Source organism: Anomaloglossus baeobatrachus, chromosome 8, assembly GCF_048569485.1.
Source record: "Anomaloglossus baeobatrachus isolate aAnoBae1 chromosome 8, aAnoBae1.hap1, whole genome shotgun sequence".
Lineage (NCBI taxonomy): Eukaryota > Metazoa > Chordata > Amphibia > Anura > Aromobatidae > Anomaloglossus > Anomaloglossus baeobatrachus.
The window spans coordinates 5,383,660-5,404,633 of record NC_134360.1 but is presented as its reverse complement, the minus strand read 5'-3'; the positions used below and the strand labels follow the sequence as shown (position 1 = coordinate 5,404,633).

The 20,974-nt window shown below is 51.3% G+C and overlaps 1 protein-coding gene across 1 annotated transcript in view; it reads left to right on the top strand.

Annotated features, from left to right (window-relative positions):
- Positions 1-20,974, top strand: part of ATG7 (autophagy related 7) — a 228,439-nt gene that overhangs the window by 73,922 nt on the left and 133,543 nt on the right. Inside the window, exons 14-16 of the mRNA XM_075321265.1 lie at positions 7,811-8,011; positions 11,357-11,472; positions 20,842-20,917. Coding sequence (XP_075177380.1) covers positions 7,811-8,011; positions 11,357-11,472; positions 20,842-20,917 — 393 coding nt within the window. The remainder of the gene's footprint in view (positions 1-7,810; positions 8,012-11,356; positions 11,473-20,841; positions 20,918-20,974) is intronic.

Here is a 20,974-nt window from a genome sequence, read left to right as displayed (position 1 = left end):
CAGGCGGTGGGCACTCTGAAGGCAGAAGGAGTGGTGGTCCCGGTTCCTCTTCAGCAACAGGGTCACGGTTTCTACTCCAACCTGTTTGTGGTTCCAAAGAAGGACGGGTCCTTCCGTCCTGTTTTGGACCTAAAACTGCTCAACAAACACGTAAGGACCAGGCGGTTCCGGATGGAATCCCTCCGCTCCGTCATCGCCTCAATGTCCCAAGGAGATTTCCTAGCATCGATCGATATCAGGATGCTTATCTCCACGTACCAATTGCTCCAGAGCATCAGCGCTTCTTGCGCTTCGCCATAGGAGACGAACACCTTCAGTTCGCGGCACTGCCGTTCGGCCTGGCTACAGCCCCAAGGGTTTTCACCAAGGTCATGGCTACAGTAGTTGCGGTCCTCCACTCTCAGGGTCACTCAGTGATACCTTACTTAGACGATCTGCTGGTCAAGGCACCCTCTCAAGAGGCATGCCAACACAGCCTCAACGTTACTCTGGAGATTCTCCAGAGTTTCGGGTGGATCATCAATTTTCCAAAGTCAAATCTGACACCGGTCCAATCACTGACATATCTTGGCATGGAGTTTCATACTCTTCCAGCGATAGTGAAGCTTCCGCTGGACAAACAGCGTTCACTACAGACAGGGGTACAATCTCTCCTTCAAGGTCGGTCACACCCCTTGAGGCGCCTCATGCACTTCCTGGGGAAGATGTTGGCAGCAATGGAAGCAGTCCCTTTCGCGCAGTTTCACCTGCGTCCTCTTCAATGGGACATCCTACGCAAGTGGGACAGGAGGCCGACGTCCCTAGACAGGAACGTCTCCCTCTCTCAAGCAACCAAAGCTTCCCTTCGGTGGTGGCTTCTTCCCACCTCATTATCGAAAGGAAAATCCTTCCTACCCCCATCCTGGGCGGTGGTCACGACGGACGCGAGCCTGTCAGGGTGGGGAGCAGTTTTTCTCCACCACAGGGCTCAGGGTACGTGGACTCAGCAAGAGTCCTCACTTCAGATCAATGTTCTGGAGATCAGGGCAGTGTATCTTGCCCTAAAAGCGTTCCAGCAGTGGCTGGAAGGCAAGCAGATCCGAATTCAGTCGGACAACTCCACAGCGGTGGCTTACATCAACCACCAAGGTGGGACACGCAGTCGGCAAGCCTTCCAGGAAGTCCGGAGGATTCTGCTGTGGGTGGAAGCCACAGCATCCACCATATCCGCAGTTCACATCCCGGGCGTAGAAAACTGGGAAGCAGACTTTCTCAGTCGCCACGGCATGGACGCAGGGGAATGGTCCCTTCACCCGGACGTGTTTCAGGAGATCTGTTGCCGCTGGGGGATGCCGGACGTCGACCTAATGGCGTCACGGCACAACAACAAGGTCCCAACATTCATGGCTCGATCTCAAGATCACAGAGCTCTGGCGGCAGACGCCTTAGTTCAGGATTGGTCGCAGTTTCAGCTTCCTTATGTGTTTCCTCCTCTGGCTCTGTTGCCCAGAATGTTACGCAAGATAAGGGCCGACTGCCGCCGCGCCATCCTCGTCGCTCCAGACTGGCCGAGGAGGTCGTGGTACCCGGATCTGTGGCATCTCACGGTCGGCCAACCGTGGGCACTGCCAGACCGACCAGATTTGCTATCTCAAGGGCCGTTTTTCCATCTGAATTCTGCGGCCCTCAACCTGACTGTGTGGCCATTGAGTCCTGGATCCTAGCGTCTTCAGGATTATCTCAAGAGGTCATTGCCACTATGAGACAGGCTAGGAAACCAACGTCTGCCAAGATTTGCTCCCTAAGGTGGTATCCCCTTTTCATCTCAATCAGGACATCTCCTTACCCTCGTTTTGTCCTCATCCAGTTCACCAATGTGAAAAGGATCTGCACTTGTTAGATCTGGTGAGAGCACTCAGACTCTACATTTCTCGTACGGCGCCCCTGCGCCGCTCCGATGCACTCTTTGTCCTTGTCGCTGGCCAGCGTAAAGGGACACAAGCTTCCAAATCAACCCTGGCTCGGTGGATCAAGGAACCAATTCTCGAAGCTTACCATTCCTCGGGGCTTCCGGTTCCCTCAGGACTGAAGGCCCATTCTACCAGGGCCGTGGGAGCGTCCTGGGTCTTGCGACACCAGGCTACGGCTCAGCAGGTGTGTCAGGCAGCTACCTGGTCGAGCCTGCACACTTTCACGAAACACTATCAGGTGCATACCTATGCTTCGGCAGATGCCAGCCTAGGTAGGCGAGTCCTTCAGGCGGCAGTTGCCCACCTGTAGGACGGAGCCGTTACGGCTCTATTATGAGGTATTATTTACCCACCCAGGGACTGCTTTTGGACGTCCCAATTGTCTGGGTCTCCCAATTAGGAGCGACAAAGAAGAAGGGAATTTTGTTTACTTACCGTAAATTCCTTTTCTTCTAGCTCCAATTGGGAGACCCAGCACCCGCCCCTGTTTTTGTATACACATGTTGTTCATGTTAAATGGTTTCAGTTCTCCGATATTCCTTCGGATTGAATTTACTTTAAACCAGTTTATAATTTTTTCCTCCTTCTGGCTTTTGCACCAAAACTGATGAGCCCGTAGCAGTACGGGGGGTGTATAGGCTGAAGGGGAGGGGCTTTACACTTTTAGTGTAATACTTTGTGTGGCCTCCGGAGGCATAGCTATACACCCAATTGTCTGGGTCTCCCAATTGGAGCTAGAAGAAAAGGAATTTACGGTAAGTAAACAAAATTCCCTTCTTTGCAACCTGTACCTCTTGTGCGGCTATGTTACCTGCAGGTTCCACCTACCCTCACTGTGTGCAATGCTCGGCCCCTGTGGCACTCACTCAGCCGGAGCCTCGGGCACTGGTGGGACCCTCTGCTCAGGTAGAACCGCCGGCTTCCACTGTCCAGGTGACAGGGACAGAGTTTGCAGTTTTGGCTGACAAACTGTCTGAGTCGCTTTCACAATCCAAGGCTCAGTCTATGGACAGATGGTCTGCTAAGATACTAGAAGCCTTGCAGTCCAGATCGGTCACACAGGCCCCGGGCACTGTGAGTTCATCGCCCCCAGGCCCCTCTCGGTCGGTGCAGCAGAGTGCTCCTGGGGTGACACCTAGGTCCCACGGGGAGGACTCCGACACGGACCGCAGTCCCAGACCGGCTAAGCGGGCTCGCTGGGAACCTTCCCCGGCTTCATCACGCTGTTCGGGGTCGTAGCATGAGGACTCTCTGGAGGATGAGGCGGAGGTCGCAGCTCAGGGCTCTGATCCTGACGTTGCTCTCAATCTTGATACACCTGAAGGGGACGCCATAGTAAATGACCTTATAGCGTCCATCAACCAGGTGCTAGATCTTTCTCCCCCAACTCCACCTATAGAGGAGTCGGCTTCACAGCAGGAGAAGCACCAGTTTAGGTTTCCCAAACGTACACGGAGTGCGTTTTTCGATCACTCTAACTTCAGAGATGCTGTCCAGAAGCACAGAGCATTTCCGGACAAGCGCTTTACTAAGCGCCTTAATGACACACGTTACCCCTTCCCCCCTGACGTAGTTAAGGGTTGGGCTCAGTGTCCCAAGGTGGATCCTCCAGTCTCTAGACTGGCGGCTAGATCCGTAGTATCAGTGGCAGATGGTTCATCGCTCAAGGATGCCACTGACAGGCAGATAGTGCTCCTGGTGAAATCCATCTATGAAGCCACGGGCGCGTCTTTTGCCCCGGCTTTTGCAGCCGTGTGGGCACTCCAAGCTATCTCAGCTTGTCTGTCTGAGATTAATGCAGTCACACGTACCTCTGCTCCGTAAGTTGTGTCTTTGACTTCTCAGGCATCGGCCTTTTCGTCCTACGCCATGAACGCCGTCCTGGACTCAGCGAGCCGTACAGCGGTAGCGTCCGCCAATTCGGTGGCAGTCCGCAGGGCCATGTGGCTACGCGAATGGAAGGCAGACTCTGCTTCCAAGAAGTTCTTAACCGGTTTGCCATTTTCTGGCGACCGTTTGTTTGTCGAGCAATTGGATGAAATTATTAAACAATCCAAGGGAAAGGACTCGTCCTTACCCCAGTCCAAACCAAACAAACCTCAGCAACGAAAAATTCAATCGAGGTTTCGGTCCTTTCGGCCCTCAGCCAGGTCCCAATCCTCCACGTCCAACAGGCCACAGAAGAGCCAGAGGAACTCTTCTGCATGGCGGTCTAAGTCACGTCCTCCAAAGACCGCCGGAGGAACCGCCTCCAAGGCGGCCTCCTCATGACTTTCGGCCTCCCCAAACCGCATCCTCGGTCGGTGGCAGGCTCTCCCGCTTTTGCGACGCCTGGTGGCCACATGTCCAAGACCGATGGGTGAGAGACATTCTGTCGCACGGTTACAGGATAGAGCTCAGCTCTCGTCCTCCGACTCGTTTCTTCAGAACATCTCCGCCCCCCGAGCGAGCCGATGCACTTTTTCAGGCGGTGAACACTCTGAAGGCAGAAGGAGTTGTGATTCCCGTTCCCATTCAAGAACGTGGTCGCGGTTTTTACTCCAACTTGTTCGTGGTGCCAAAAAAGGACGGATCATTCCGCCCCGTTCTGGACCTCAAACTGCTCAACAGACACGTGAGAACCAGACTGTTCCGGATGGAATCTCTCCGTTCTGTCATCGCCTCGATGTCCCAAGGAGACTTCCTAGCCTCAATCGACATCAGGGATGCTTATCTCCATGTGCCGATTGCACCAGAGCATCAACGCTTCCTGCGTTTCGCCATCGGGGACGAACACCTTCAGTTTGTGGCACTGCCTTTCGGCCTGGCGACAGCCCCACGGGTCTTCACCAAGATCATGGCATCCGTGGTGGCGGTCCTACACTCTCAGGGCCACTCGGTGATCCCTTACTTAGACGATCTCCTAGTCAAGGCACCCTCCCGGGTGGCATGTCAGCACAGCCTGACCATTGCTCTGGAGACTCTCCAGAGGTTCGGGTGGATCATCAATTTCCCAAAGTCAAAATTGACACCGACCCAATCACTGACTTACCTCGGGATGGAGTTTCATACTCTCTCAGCGATAGTGAAGCTTCCGCTGGACAAACAGCGTTCGCTGCAGACAGGGGTGCACTCTCTCCTTAGGACCCAGTCACACCCCTTGAGGCGCCTCATGCACTTCCTAGGGAAGATGGTGGCAGCAATGGAGGCAGTTCCCTTTGCGCAGTTTCATCTGCGTCCACTTCAATGGGACATTCTCCGCAAATGGGACAGGAGGTCGACGTCCCTAGACAGGAACGTCTCTCTTTCACTGGCAGCCAAAACCTCTCTTCAGTGGTGGCTTCTTCCCACTTCCTTGTCGAAGGGAAAATCATTCCTGCCCCCATCCTGGGCTGTGGTCACGACGGACGCGAGTCTGTCAGGGTGGGGGGCGGTCTTCCTCCACCACAGGGCTCAGGGAACCTGGACTCCGACAGAGTCCTCCCTTCAGATCAATGTTCTGGAGATAAGGGCAGTGTATCTAGCCCTAAAGGCGTTCCATCGGTGGCTGGAGGGCAGACAGATCCGCATACAGTCGGACAACGCCACGGCGGTCGCGTACATCAACCACCAGGGCGGCACACGCAGTCGTCAGGCCTTCCAAGAAGTTCGGCGGATTCTGCTGTGGGCGGAAGCCACAGCCTCCACCATCTCTGCAGTTCACATCCCGGGCGTAGAAAACTGGGAAGCAGACTTTCTCAGTCGCCAGGGCATGGACGCAGGGGAATGGTCTCTTCACCCGGACGTGTTTCAAGAGATCTGTTGCCGCTGGGGAACGCCGGACGTCGACCTCATGGCGTCTCGGCACAACAACAAAGTCCCGGCATTCATGGCACGGTCTCAAGATCACAGAGCTCTGGCGGCGGACGCATTAGTTCAGGATTGGTCGCAGTTTCGACTGCCTTATGTATTTCCTCCTCTGGCACTGCTGCCCAGAGTGTTGCGCAAGATCAGGTCCGACTGCCGCCACGCCATCCTCGTCGCTCCAGACTGGCCGAGGAGGTCGTGGTACCCGGATCTGTGGCACCTCACGGTGGGTCAACCGTGGGCACTCCCAGACCGACCAGACTTGCTGTCTCAAGGGCCATTTTTCCATCTGAATTCTGCGGCCCTCAACCTGACTCTGTGGCCATTGAGTCCTGGCTCCTAGCGTCCTCAGGGTTATCTCAAGATGTCATTGCCACTATGAGACAAGCCAGGAAACCAACGTCCGCCAAGATCTATCACAGGGCTTGGAGGATCTTCTTATCCTGGTGCGCTGATCAGGGTTTTACCCCCTGGCCGTTTGCCTTACCCACTTTTCTTTCTTTCCTTCAATCCGGAATGGATAAGGGTTTGTCTCTCGGCTCTCTCAAGGGACAAGTATCTGCGCTTTCCGTGTTTTTTCAAAAGCGTCTAGCCAGGCTTCCGCAGGTCCGCACGTTCCTGCAGGGAGTTTGCCACATAGTCCCACCTTACAAGCGTCCGCTGGAACCCTGGGATCTTAACAGGGTGCTAACGGCTCTTCAGAAACCACCTTTCGAGCCGATGTGGGATGTCTCACTATCACGCCTTTCGCAGAAGGTGACCTTCCTAGTGGCAGTCACATCACTTCGGAGAGTGTCTGAGCTAGCAGCGCTGTCATGCAAAGCCCCCTTCCTGGTGTTTCACCAGGATAAGGTGGTTCTGCGTCCAGTCCCGGAATTTCTCCCTAAGGTGGTATCCCCTTTTCATCTCAATCAGGATATCTCCTTACCTTCCTTTTGCCCTCATCCAGTTCACCAATGTGAAAAGGATTTGCACTTGTTAGATCTCGTAAGAGCACTCCGGCTCTACATTTCTCGCACGGCGCCCCTGCGCCGTTCGGATGCGCTCTTTGTCCTTGTCGCTGGCCAGCGTAAGGGGTCGCAGGCTTCCAAGTCAACCTTGGCTCGGTGGATCAAGGAACCGATTCTTGAAGCCTACCGTTCTTCTGGGCTTCCGATTCCTTCAAGGCTGAAGGCCCATTCTACCAGAGCCGTGGGTGCATCCTGGGCATTGCGGCACCAGGCTACGGCTCAGCAGGTGTGTCAGGCGGCTACCTGGTCGAGTCTGCACACTTTCACGAAACACTATCAGGTGCATGCCTATGCTTCGGCAGATGCCAGTCTAGGTAGGCGAGTCCTTCAGGCGGCGGTTGCCCACCTGTAAGAGGGGGCGGTTTTTTGGCTCTTTTTATCGAGGTATTCTTTCACCCACCCAGGGACTGCTTTTGGACGTCCCAATTGTCTGGGTCTCCCAATGGAGCGACAAAGAAGAAGGGAATTTTGTTTACTTACCGTAAATTCCTTTTCTTCTAGCTCCTATTGGGAGACCCAGCGCCCGCCCCTGTTCCCTTCGGGCTGTTGTTCTTTTGTGTACACATGTTGTTCATGTTCAATTGTTTCATGGTGTTCAGTTCTCCGAACATCCTTCGGATTGAATTTACCTTAGACCAATTTATAAGTATCCTCCTTCCTGCTTTTGCACCAAAACTGAGGAGCCCGTGATGCACGGGAGGGTGTATAGGCAGAGGGGAGGGGTTACACTTTTTAAAGTGTAATACTTTGTGTGGCCTCCGGAGGCAGAAGCTATACACCCGATTGTCTGGGTCTCCCAATAGGAGCTAGAAGAAAAGGAATTTACGGTAAGTAAACAAAATTCCCTTCTTTTGCCGCTGATCACTGTGCTGTTTACAATCTGGAAGGTTCCTGTAATGTGCTGGTGCCAGTAGATGATCTCCGAGCCGCTGGTCTCTGAATCGTTGCGTCCTGGTCTCGGTGGTGGTAGTCGGTGCATGGTGACTTGCTGACATTTCCAGACTTGTTATTTCTCTCCTTCCACAGTTGGTCATTAACGCCGCTCTGGGCTTCGACACCTTTGTGGTGATGAGACACGGGCTGAAGAAAGGGAGGCCGGAGGAGGCCGGTGATCCAGCCGCCAATGTTCCCGGCTCGTCTGATCTCCTGGGCTCATCGCTGTTCTCCAACATCCCTGGATACAAGCTGGGCTGCTACTTCTGTAATGACGTGGTGGCGCCCGGGGACGTGAGTATGAGATCCGCGCTGTTGTCCTTGTTTGTAGGTAATTGTCTCCGCTGAGATCGCCATTGCTCGGTTTGTTTTTAGGTGGAAGCAAATAATTAAGAAATGCTTAAATTCTGGCGCTTCTGTGTGATCCTTCCAGAAGTGCCGTCCTCCACATGCAAATAGTGACCGCGCGGAGGAAAGGTGGTGGAACGATGGAAATCACAGGATGGATTGTGGACGCCAAAGATGTAAAAATGGAAACCACATTCTCGAGACGTCTCCATTCATTACTGATTATCCCGGCTCTTCCGGCCTCGGCTGCGATCACTGAGGTTATTAATGGTCGTCTGAGGACGGTTCTGCCGCTGAATGCACAAATCATCCACTGCTGGAAACCAGCGAGCAATGACGTCCCCAATGTGCTCGATGGGAGACACTACAGGCCATGGTAGCACGTGTCGGCCACCCAGTCCAATCACAACATGTGGCCTGGCATTGTCGTGTCGCAAAACTGCTGCCATGACACTTTGGAGCAATGGCCGCACCACTGGTCCCATGACCAAATCAATATAACGCTGAGGTGGTCATACACGTGGACTGAAGGCTAGACGAGTCAGACCACCATACATTAGGCCACTTCACATCGGGAATAGGACGGATGTGACGATCCCTCAAGAAGACCCCTGTACTGACCTTGATCCACCGCACCTGATGAGTACAATGATGAAGAACAGGGTGAGATTGGAGGCTGGAATGGAGGTCCGTCCTCTTCAACCACGAGTCTGGCTTTTGTCTTGGACGCAGTGATAGCCGGAGATTGGTCTTCAGCCCTGACGGGCAGCGCCATGAGGAGGCCTTCATCAGGGACATCAGACTGGTGGTGGTCCTGGAATTATGGGGGTATAATGAGCGGTAGTCGGACTTCACCAGTCGTCATTCCAGGTACTCTGGCAGCTTACCATTACATTGATTTGTTCGTGTAACCATGAGCCATTATGCAACACAACCATACCAGTCTGCGTGTGCTCAATGTGCGTGGCCTAAATGTGCCACCATGCCTGCAGCGTCTCCAGACATATACGTGCTGCCTCACATCTGGGACATCATGGACCCGCACATTGTGAAAGGAGCTGCCAGCAGAGGATCTTGATGATTTGTGCATTCAGAGGCAGAACCTTCCTCAGACGACCATTAATAACCTCGGTGATCGCAGCCGAGGCCGAAGGTGCCAGGACTTCTGCACGTGTTGCTCAGACTCAATGCTGAGTAAATCTGAGATGTTCTAAAAATGTTCCTGCTTTTTCATTTGCATTTCAGTAACTGGATCCTGCAATTTACAAAGTTCCACAACTTTTCTTCCTTGGGGTTACAATGTTAAGGAGTGTATAGAATTTATATCACCTAAATGACATAAGAGCTGGAGAAGTCCTGTGCATATGGTTATATTTTTATCAAGTAAAATACAAAGTGAGTGAAGAGAGGAGAAATCTCAATCAGTATTTGGTGACCATACTTTGCCTTCAAAACAGCAACAAATCACCAATTCTCGTTACACTTGTACTTCCACACAGTATTTGAAGGAACTTGCAGGAGGTTGATGCAAACATCTTGGAGACCTGATCCCTGATCTTCTGAGTATGAAGCAGTGCAGATCCTCCTGTCTCTTGATCCTAGACAGATGGGATGATGTGAGATCAGGGCTCTGCGGGGGCCGGATCATCACCTACAAGACTCCTGAGCCCAGACAGATGAGATGTGAGGTTAGGGCTCTGCGGGGTACGGATCATCACCTCCAGGACTCCTGATCCCAGACAGATGGGATGATGCGAGATCAAGGCTCTGCGGGGGACAGATCATCACCTCCAGGACTCCTGATCCCAGACAGATGGGATGATGCGAGATCAAGGCTCTGCGGGGGACGGATGATCACCTCCAGTACTCCTGATCCTAGACAGATGGGATGATGTGAGATCAGGGCTCTGCGGGGGCCGGATCATCACCTACAAGACTCGAGCCCAGACAGATGGGCTGATGTAAGATCAGGGCTCTGCGGGGGCCGGATCATCACCTCCAGGACACCTGATCCCAGACAATGAGATGATGGGAGATCAGGGCTCTGCGGTGGCCGGATCATCACCTCCAGGACACCTGATCCCAGACAGATAGGATGATGTGAGATCAGGGCTCTGCGGGGGACGGATGATCTCCCCCAGGACACCTGATCCCAGACAGATGGGATGATGTGAGATCAGGGCTCTGCGGGGGACGGATGATCTCCCCCAGGACTCCTGATCCCAGACAGATAGGATGATGTGTGATCAGGGCTCTGCGGGGGTCGGATCATCACCTCCAGGACTCCTGATCCCAGACAGATGGGATGATGGGAGATCAGGGCTCTGCGGGGGCCGGATAATCACCTCCAGGACACCTGATCCCAGACAGATGGGATGATGTGAGATCAGGGCACTGCGGGGGACGGATGATCTCCCCCAGGACTCCTGATCCCAGACAGATGGGATGATGGGAGATCAGGGCTCTGCGGGGGCCGGATCATCACCTCCAGGACTCCTGATCTCAGACAGACGGGATGATGTGAGGTCAGGGCTCTGCGGGGGACGGATCATCTCCTCCAGGACTCCTGATCCCAGACAGATGGGATGATGTGAGGTCAGGGCTCTGCGGGGGACGGATCATCACCTCCAGGACTCCTGATCTCAGACAGATGGGATGATGTGAGATCAGGGCTCTGCGGGGGACGGATAATCTCCTCCAGGACTCCTGATCCCAGACAGATGGGATGATGTGAGGTCAGGGCTCTGCGGGGGCCGGATCATCACCTCCAGGACTCCTGATCTCAGACAGATGGGATGATGTGAGATCAGGGCTCTGCGGGGGACGGATCATCACCTCCAGGACTCCCTGCTTTTTTTCCTGCTGTAGATATTTCTTCTTGACATCAGTTGGATGTTGGGGTCGTTGTCAGATTGCAGAATTAATATAGAATCAATACCCCTGATGGTCTTGTATGATGGAGAAGTATCTGTCTCTCTCAACAGTAAGGACAGTATTAACCCTGATAAAATCCCATACTGTCTATATAAGCTGGCATAAAGCCTTCCCCAAGCTTTCAGGGCTCCTGGAGCCGCAGATGCCATCAGGTAGGAGGCGGTTCTTGGCATCTGCGTCTGAGAACTGCCCCCTACCTGACGGCATCCACGGCTCTAGGAGGTTGTTCTTAGGGGTCCTGGATCCGTGGATAGTTGAGCCAGTGTCCTTTGTAATGCGCGGCAGTGCTGAGTGCGTTTCTTTCTTTCCTGGTGATTAGCTATTTTGTAAATGGAGGAACTTCTTTGTGTCTTATAGTCCACGAGAGACCGCACTCTGGACCAGCAGTGCACTGTGAGCCGGCCGGGGCTGTCCATGATCGCAGGAGCTTTGGCAGTGGAACTGATGGTGTCTGTTTTACAGCATCCGGAAGGGTAAGATAATGTCTCAACTACGATTCCTATGTTGGGCATCTGTGACACAACCTGCACACACGATGCTGATGATTGCACGACCTCCGCACATGGCGCTGATGATTGCACGATCTCCGCACACGGCGCTGATTATTGCACGATCTCCGCACACGGCGCTGATGATTGCACGATCTCCGCACACGGCGCTGATGATTGCACGATCTCCGCACACGGCGCTGATGATTGCACGATCTCCGCACACGGCGCTGATGATTGCACGATCTCCGCACACGGCGCTGATGATTGCACGATCTCCGCACACGGCGCTGATGATTGCACGATCTCCGCACACGGCGCTGATGATTGCACGATCTCCGCACACGGCGCTGATGATTGCACGATCTCCGCACACGGCGCTGATGATTGCACGATCTCCGCACACGGCGCTGATGATTGCACGATCTCCGCACACGGCGCTGATGATTGCACGATCTCCGCACACGGCGCTGATGATTGCACGATCTCCGCACACGGCGCTGATGATTGCACGATCTCCGCACACGGCGCTGATGATTGCACGATCTCCGCACACGGCGCTGATGATTGCACGATCTCCGCACACGGCGCTGATGATTGCACGATCTCCGCACACGGCGCTGATGATTGCACGATCTCCGCACACGGCGCTGATGATTGCACGATCTCCGCACACGGCGCTGATGATTGCACGATCTCGGCACACGGCGCTGATGATTGCACGATCTCGGCACACGGCGCTGATGATTGCACGATCTCCGCACACGGCGCTGATGATTGCACGATCTCCGCACACGGCGCTGATGATTGCACGATCTCTGCACACGGCGCTGATGATTGCACGATCTCCGCACACGGCGCTGATGCCTGAACGGTCTTGGTGCCTCTGGCTTGGGGGCCATTCTGAATTCAGGTTTACCGGAGTCATGGAAAGAGCTGAATGCTCCTGATTAGTGAGGATCCTGAAGGTGGAAATGTCGTAAATAGCAATGATGGGGGGAGCGCCCCTTTATGTTGTGGTAAATTAAAGTCTCTGTCCACTTTATGTCACTACATCTAAGAGCAGGACATTTTGCTGTAAATATTCAGTACAAACTTCTCGTTGTTTCGGTCTTCCACTCCCATGTAAACAGACGACATCCAGAGAAACTTTGTTGCATACTTTTTCTCCTTGACTTTATTGGGGACACAGGAGACCACGGTGCACGCTGCTGACACTGGGCAGAAAGTGACCTCCTCCTCTGCAAGGTGCACCCACCCAGCGGAGCCGGGACGGTCAGCCTGGTGTCTGTAGGAGGCGCTCAGCCCCATCTTTACCACAGGTTTGTTCTTTATTAGTGATTCTCCCTTTTTCAGATTCAGCTTGTGATTGGGAGCTGTGGAGGTGTCAGGGTCATCCCCCCAGAGACTGAGCGCTCAGTGTGGGGCTGCGTCACTATTGTACCCTCTCTGGTCTGTCCGGCAGTACCCGATTCCCCCCCCCTCACACGAGTGATTGGGGGCTCCCCGGCAGATCATCCTGGTCACCATTCCCCTACCCACAAGCCCCCAGAGCCTGACGTGCAGGGAGGGAAGGCTGAACAGATACCTTCCAACCACTTAACACAACCACCTGTTAATGGTCTTTCACATTGTCCAAGATGCATCCCGGGGCACACAGGTATCCTTCTCCCTAGGTCCGAGGAAAATAAGGGGGACCCCTGGTTCCCTGTGGCCGCTGGCTTTGTAAATTTATTCATCGGCTTGGCTTGAGGCATGTTCCTGCGGCCGGGACACATCCCCACCAACCCAGCTAAAGGCCCCGTCACACTAAGCAACATCGCTAGCAACATCGCTGCTAACGAACAACTTTTGTGACGTTGCTAGCGATGTTGCTGTGTGTGACATCCAGCAACAACCTGGCCCCTGCTGTGAGGTCGCTGGTTGTTGCTGAATGTCCTGGGCCATTTCTTAGTTGTTGCTGTCCCGCTGTGAAGCACAGATCGCTGTGTGTGACAGCGAGACAGCAACAACTGAATGTGCAGGCAGCAGGAGCCGGCTTCTGCGGAGGCTGGTAACCACAGTAAACATCGGGTAACCAAGAAGCCCTGTCCTTGGTTACCCGATATTTACCTTTGTTACCAGCCTCCGCCGCTCTCACTGTCAGTGCCGGCTCCTGCTCTGTGCACATGTAGCTGCAGCACACATCGGGTTAATTAACCCCATGTGTACTGTAGCAAGGAGAGCAGGGAGCCAGCACTAAGCATTGTGCGCTGCTCCCTGCTCTGTGCACATGTAGCTGCAGGACACATCGGGTTAATTAACCCGATGTGTGCTGTAACTAGGAGCGCAAGGAGCCAGCGCTAAGCAGTGTGCGCTGCTCCCTGCTCTGTGCACATTTAGCTGCAGCACACATCGGGTAATTAACCCGATGTGTTCTGTAACTAGGAGAGCAGGGAGCCAGCGCTAAGCGGTGTGCGCTGCTCCCTGCTCTCTGCACGTGTAGCTGCGTGCACTGGTAACCAAGGTAAATATCGGGTTGGTTACCCGATATTTACCTTAGTTACCAAGCGCAGCATCTTCCACGCGGCGCTGGGGGCTGGTCACTGGTTGCTGGTGAGCTCACCAGCAACTCGTGTAGCGACGCTCCAGCGATCCCTGCCAGGTCAGGTTGCTGGTGGGATCGCTGGAGCGTCGCAGTGTGACATCTCACCAGCAACCTCCTAGCAACTTACCAGCGATCCCTATCGTTGTTGGGATCGCTGGTAAGTTGCTTAGTGTGACTGGACCTTAACCCAGCTGATGAGACGCGTGGGCTCTCCTGCACACCTGCCTTTTCCAATTGTTACTCGTCTTGTACCTACATGCACAGGAGACGACCGGACCGGACCCTTTTATTCTGTGCATAGGATATCTCAAGGGCCTTCCCATACGGAGCTCCCACGGCTCCTCACTAAAGTACCTTCCTTTAGGGGTCGATACTGTGTTTAGATCTCTCAGGTCCGACCACAGTGTCCAGACCTTGACCACAGCTATGGAGTGTTTACTTATACCCACCAGCACCTGGTATTCTGTCCCCGGTTTAAATGCTCCGCAGCAGCCCAGCGAGTCAGACCCCTCTTCTACCACATACTTCATGGCTGATCTCAGCAGCAGTACTAGTGCTCTATCCGCTATCCAGCGAGTCACTCATCTTCTACCATGTACCTCCTAACCGATCACAACAGCGGTACTAGTGCTCCATCCGCTATCCAGCGAGTCAGACCTGTGGAGACACGGGGCTCAGTGGGCGCTCTCGTCCACTAAAACCCGCCGCCTTTAGAAAGACAGCGTGGCTCAGGGCTCATCCCAACTGAACGCCGGCCTCCTTAACCGTGGGCGTAACACTACTCAGACAACACAGGGTGAGGGAACCACAATAATTAGACTTTATTGGATCCCCAAACAATTAACGGCACATAACACATAATCAGCAAAACACACAAATGTAACAGGCAACAGAGTCTCACCCTTCCGCTGGCTCACCAGGGATTTAGAATGTCCATGCCTCACAGGTTCCAAGCTGTCTGAGGTCTGCAAAGTCTGTAACAGGTGACTGAACTGTCCCAACCTGAGTGTCCTCCTTAGGTCGTCCTGGTTTGATGTTAAAATCCTGGCAGCCGGAGTCGAAATCCCTAGGCTGTGGATATGGTCTCCAACCGGATCCGGAGTCCCTAGATTGAAGCCATAAGATATCCTGATCCTCTAGTCAGCTCCGAAGAGCTTAGACTGGATCCATCAGCATCCATCAACAACCCCTGGTGGCTTAAAGAAGTCCTTTTTATAGCCACAACCTTCCACTTGGATACACTGCGTCCTCATCGATTGGTTAGACAAGATTGCTTCTCCCATTGGAGGAATTTCAAGATGCATGGATAATGTTCATTTAAATGATGTGCATAGAAAGACCTGAGGGTGTACATGTAAACTGGGAGTCACCGACTAGACAATGGCTACTAAGGTAATTACATTATCAACACACAACTACAATACAATGATTACTGGAAATGTCTGGAGAACAATACGTCTGGCTTTCAGTGGCCAACACAATTACATTGAGTCAACAAGAGTCTTGTAAAAACAATGAGGGACTTCTCCCCCATCTATAGACAATCTATCATGCTGTCTGGCTGGATTTTAAGAAACTTTAACCCATGAGAGTCCATGTCGTCACAAGACCCGCCTACCATGTACCTCCTAACCGATCACCGCAGCGGTACTAGTGCTCCATCCGCTATCCAGCGAGTCAGACCCACCTACCATGTACCTCCTAACCGATCACAGCAGCGGTACTAGTTCTCTGTCCACTATCCAGCGAGTCACTCACCTTCTACCATGTACCTCATGGCCGATCGCAGCAGCGGTACTAGTGCTCCATCCGCTATCCAGCAAGTCACTCACCTTCTACCATGTACCTCCTAACCGATCACAGCAGCGGTACTAGTGCTCTGTCCGCTATCGAGCGAGTCATTCACCTTCTACCATGTACCTCATGGCCGATCACAGCAGCGGTACTAGTGCTCTGTCCGCTATCGAGCGAGTCACTCACCTTCTACCATGTACCTCATGCCGATCGAAGCAGACTCGTCTGTCATTGTTCACTAACGTGGAACCCTACCCTCATCCATCTCGGCGAAGGTGTCTGGTCATTGACTGATTTAAGGGGTTCCAGTGTTTCCAGCAGTTCACATCCCAGGAGTAAGCGACAGACCGCTGACTTCCTATCCTGTGAAAGCCTTTCCTAGGAGAGTGGTTGTCTCTTCAGATGGCTCATTCTGGAATGACCATAGGGTTCGGGCCTACAGAGGTAGTCTATGATCTTACCGAGGCAGTCTACCTTCTCACAGACACTTCGTGGTAACCTCCATATCGGTTTCCCAGGTTCCTCCCTTTTGTTTCTCCACCTCAATGTAACTCTCTGGTACCCGACTCTGCTCGTGGGCCGCAGAGATAAAAGCTTATTTCCAGTCAGGTCTTTGTATTTCGCTGAGAATCCCGCTTCTTTTTCCTCCTCACTTGCTCCCACCCGGCCTTCTTGCTGTCAGACCTTGAGTTCGGTTGTTCTTCGGTTCTCTCTGAGGTAGAATCTTTGTCTTTCTGTTTAAAATGAACTAAGTTCTTTTGCATTCTCCGTGTGAGATTTCCTGTGAGGGGCGCATGCTTGGTAAATCTCTAGTAGCCTCCTGTGGATCTCTGGGACCTCCTCTGGTGTGTGCCCTACAGTTTTCTCCTGTAAATCCATTCTAGTCTCCTTTTACTATTTCCAGAAGTTCTTTCTGGTGACGCTCTGCTCCCTGGGCGAGTCTCCAGAACTAGCAGTCCTGTTTTTCTGCCCTTCCTGACCTTCTCCTGGAAAGCGTGGTCCTGCGTTGGGTTTCTTCTTCTGTACACTCTTCTCCTTGGGAGATTAGTCATTTCCCTTCTCCGGTCTCCTTCTCGTCCTTCTGGTCAGTCTGAGATGTAACTCACCTGGTCAGCGTACATCTCAGCGCCCTTATCTGTTGGGACAGAATCCCTCAGACGCTCGTATTCCTTGTTCGTATTCTGGAGAGTCGTCATGTTGGTCTTCTGGTCTGGCTCGGCCATATTAGACGTATACTGGATAAGGGTCGGTAAGCCCACTGTGAGGTTCCGGCTCTGTTCTCCTCTGACTGGGGCTCCCTGGTCCTTTTTTCGTCAAGACTCTATTTGGCAGCTCTCCAAGGTGCGTCCCAGTCATCTGAACTTACCTGTCCCAAATTCTTTCGGGCCTGGGCAGAAAGGTTTTGCAGTTTACAGTGGCTGTTCTCAGACCTCAGAATCTCGCCTCTGCTCTTCCATTCTCCTAGTCCTTGCTCTTCCCACCCTTGGGGACTGCTTTGGGACATTCAATGGTTTCCAGTGTCCCCCAATGAAGCGATAGAGAAAAGGAGATTTTGGGTACTCGCCTTAAAATTTCTCTCGGAGCCTTCATTGGGGACACAGCACCCGACCTCTTTTAAATGCCTGTCTTTGGCCAGTCTATTAGTTTTGGGTGGCTTCTCCTACTTTCTCACTGATTGTCTTGGCTCCGCTCGGTGGTTGCATCCTACTGAGGAGGAGCTAACTTATTTCTTGCCTAGTGTCAGCCTCCCAGTGGCAGCACCGTACACCCATGGTATCCTGTGCCCCCCAATGAAGGCTCGAAGAAAGATAGTTTATGGTGAGTACCCCAAATCTTATTTCTGCTAGACGGAGAGCAGGTTCAGTCTACGCAAGGTTTATTTGTAGTCTGTTACCATGGAAACACACCGGTCTGCATGGGGTCTGTAGACCAAGCACAAAAACATCATTGTCAATCAATTTGCAAGTTGCCTTTTTTATACATTTATGCACTGGAATGCTAAAAATGTTGTAAAAGTATTTGTGGTCTTTTACCTAAATCCATGGACTGGTCGCTGTTCACCCGTTAAACTGTATTCCTCTCTGAAAGGCGTCCTCATATCATAGTCATACACATGTTGATGAGGAGCCGGCGTGCGGGGGTCTGCTGAGGGGGCCCTTTAAATCAGACCAGTCGGCCCAGTCCTTACTTGTTATTGGTCCCCGTCATTCTCAACCGTCCGTCTTGTTTCTGAATCGTCTAAGTCCAGAATTCTATAAATCTAAAAAAATCACCATGAACAAATAAAGGCAAATAAATGTTCATGGAAACCAACACCACCAAGGAAAAATAGCTTAAAAAATAGCATATTTTATTGAAAAATATATTAAAAACTATTTTTTTGTAAAAAGACAATCATGGCCAATATATGGGAACAAAAATGCTAAATAGACAGGGTGACTCCGAAGAGGATAGCGGATAAAGCAATAAATAACGGACCACTGACAAGAAATATGACAATTCCTTAAAAAAACGATCGAAATAAATATCCCCCCGTCTATGTTGACGTATGCAAGCTCAAATTTATACAAGTAAATACGCCCCAATGGTGAAATACATATAAATCAATAGACACTGAAAGAAACTGGCCATCGAAAGTAGAGATGACGCCGGGGGGTTGCGGGTAGCAAGCCCTCGGTGGGTATATTCTTAGAATGACATGGAAAAACTGGAGAAAGGAAGAACAAAAACCAAAAATATATGTAATAGTGAAAATATAAATATTTTATTTTTAAGTGAAGAAATGATTATACAAGGACCATATAGGTCAGAGACAAACATTAGTGGGATGTCAAAAGATCAACTGCACAAATATACAATAGCAATAAAAGGACCCCTCTCCTGCGCGAAGCAACCCAGCGTGATAGGGTAAAAGGATGGGGACAAATCCAGTGGAAGGAGGTGGAGTGTGCGGGGGGAATGCACATTCAAAATCTAATAGCGGCTACAGTGATGGGGCACATAGACCGACACTTTGAAACAGCCATAGGACAATATAAAGGAGTGTTTCTCCATGTAAAGGCTAAAGGGTCGGTCTATGTGCTAAGGTAACCGATGGGATGTTCCCATTGTACAAAATTCTGTCAGTACAGAAAGAATAGACTATTATGTTCAGGAACAAACACCCCAGGGATTATCTATCTGAGATATGCAGGGGAACATGCACATGCTAAATCTGGAGGCAGCTATAATACCGAGGCAAATGGACTGGTGTTTTCGATCAGCCACAGTAAGATAAATATTTCACCATGTGGAGGCTGGATGATCAGTCCATATGCTGGGGTCACCGGTGTGTGTTGAAATGAAACCGTGTGAGCCGTGCATCCAGATGGGATGTTCTCCCTGCAGTATTTTCAGCGCTATAGAGCAGAGTAGTAAAAATTGTGTGAGGGAGAGGTATAAAACCTCAATGATTACCTGTTAGAAGATGAAGGGTCGCCAAGGGCAGGAGAGGGGACCTCCCCAACGGTCGTTTCGCTATGGGAGCGCTTTTTCCAGGGGCAGTATACTGTATAATCATTTCTTCACTTAAAAATAAAATATTTATATTTTCACTATTACATATATTTTTGGTTTTTGTTCTTTCTTTCTCCAGTTTTTCCATATAAATCAATAGGTGAAAAAGTACTTTGAAAAAGTTTTTTGTTTTTTTTTAATTTGCATTAAGACAACTTACAAAAGGAGAATAAATGATTATAAATACAGCCTGCAGTAAATGATATCACAATAACAGATAAATGATGGCAATCAAGCTGCTGTTCGGGATGCCACAAAAAGGTTGCGAATTGAAATTGTGTATATGAGTTGTAGTGTGTAACAGAGGATTTAAGTATACCTATGTCAGGTTCCATGAAGGCTCGTCTGTCATCAGCCCAACGTACGTTTCGTTACGCGTTGACTTCTCGGGGGGTAGTGTGCAGAGTTTTTTAAAAAAATAGTTTTTAATATATTTTTCAATAAAATATGCTATTTTTGAACAATGTTTCTTTGGTGGTCTTGATTTCCATGAACCGTTATTTGCCTTGCATTTGTTCATGGTGATTGTTTGAGATTTATATATCGGCTTGTATAGACACGGTATTAAGGGATTGTTTGATGTTATAAGTCCAGAATTGTGTCTGGATTGATTTCCTCGTATATCTTTATAGCAGTTGCAGCTCCACTTTTATGATTTGAAGCGCCAAATCCCTCGTACAGTAATAAAACTAAATGACCACATTCTGTACAGACACTTGTCTGATTTAATGCACAGGTTATAGCCTGAACCTGGTAATGAAATAACTCTGGAAGCTGTGAAGCTCCTTCTAGTGAATTGTATCTCTTAAAGGGAACATTTCACTTTATTTCTTCATCTAAGCTGCGTCCCTCCAGTTGCTGCTGTTCCTGTGACTCTGGAGCGGTCTTTCTTTATCTTCTCTGCTCCTCCGTTGTAAAGTTATGTCCCCCGGTAATAAAGATGCAAATGTCCCCTGCGGTTCACTGGGCATGCTCGGTCTAACTGGGCGTGTACGATACAACTTCTCTCTGGGCGTTTCCTTTTTCTTCCCTTGACACCAGCCAATCAAATCATGGCACCGCCCACAGAGTTCTGTGGTACACGCCCAGTTTGTTTAATGGGACATTTGGGTCTTTATTTCCCGGGGGCATAACTTTGGAAGAAAAGGGCACAGAAGAAAAAGGAAACCTGCTGCGGAATCCGCAGAGCAGCGGCGATTGCAGGAGGAGCGACGTCTGCACCTTTTATAACTTTGCGGCTATCTTCTCATCACGGGTTCCCTGTAACTGTGTGAACCTGCAGTTGACGCTGTGTATCGGGGAAGCTGAGGTGTAACCACTACAAGGATAAGTTATGGACTCGCACATTGCAGTATGTAGCAGGATAAAATGTATCTCGTCATTGCACTGTTCAAACTTCGGATGTGGTCTCTCCGCAGAGGTTACGCTGTGGCGAGCAGCAGTGATGACCGGATGAATGAGCCCCCGACTTCCTTGGGTCTGGTACCCCATCAGGTAATCGAACTCTCATTGACGTCATCAATCTTACAATATGTGGAGAATCGCACTGAT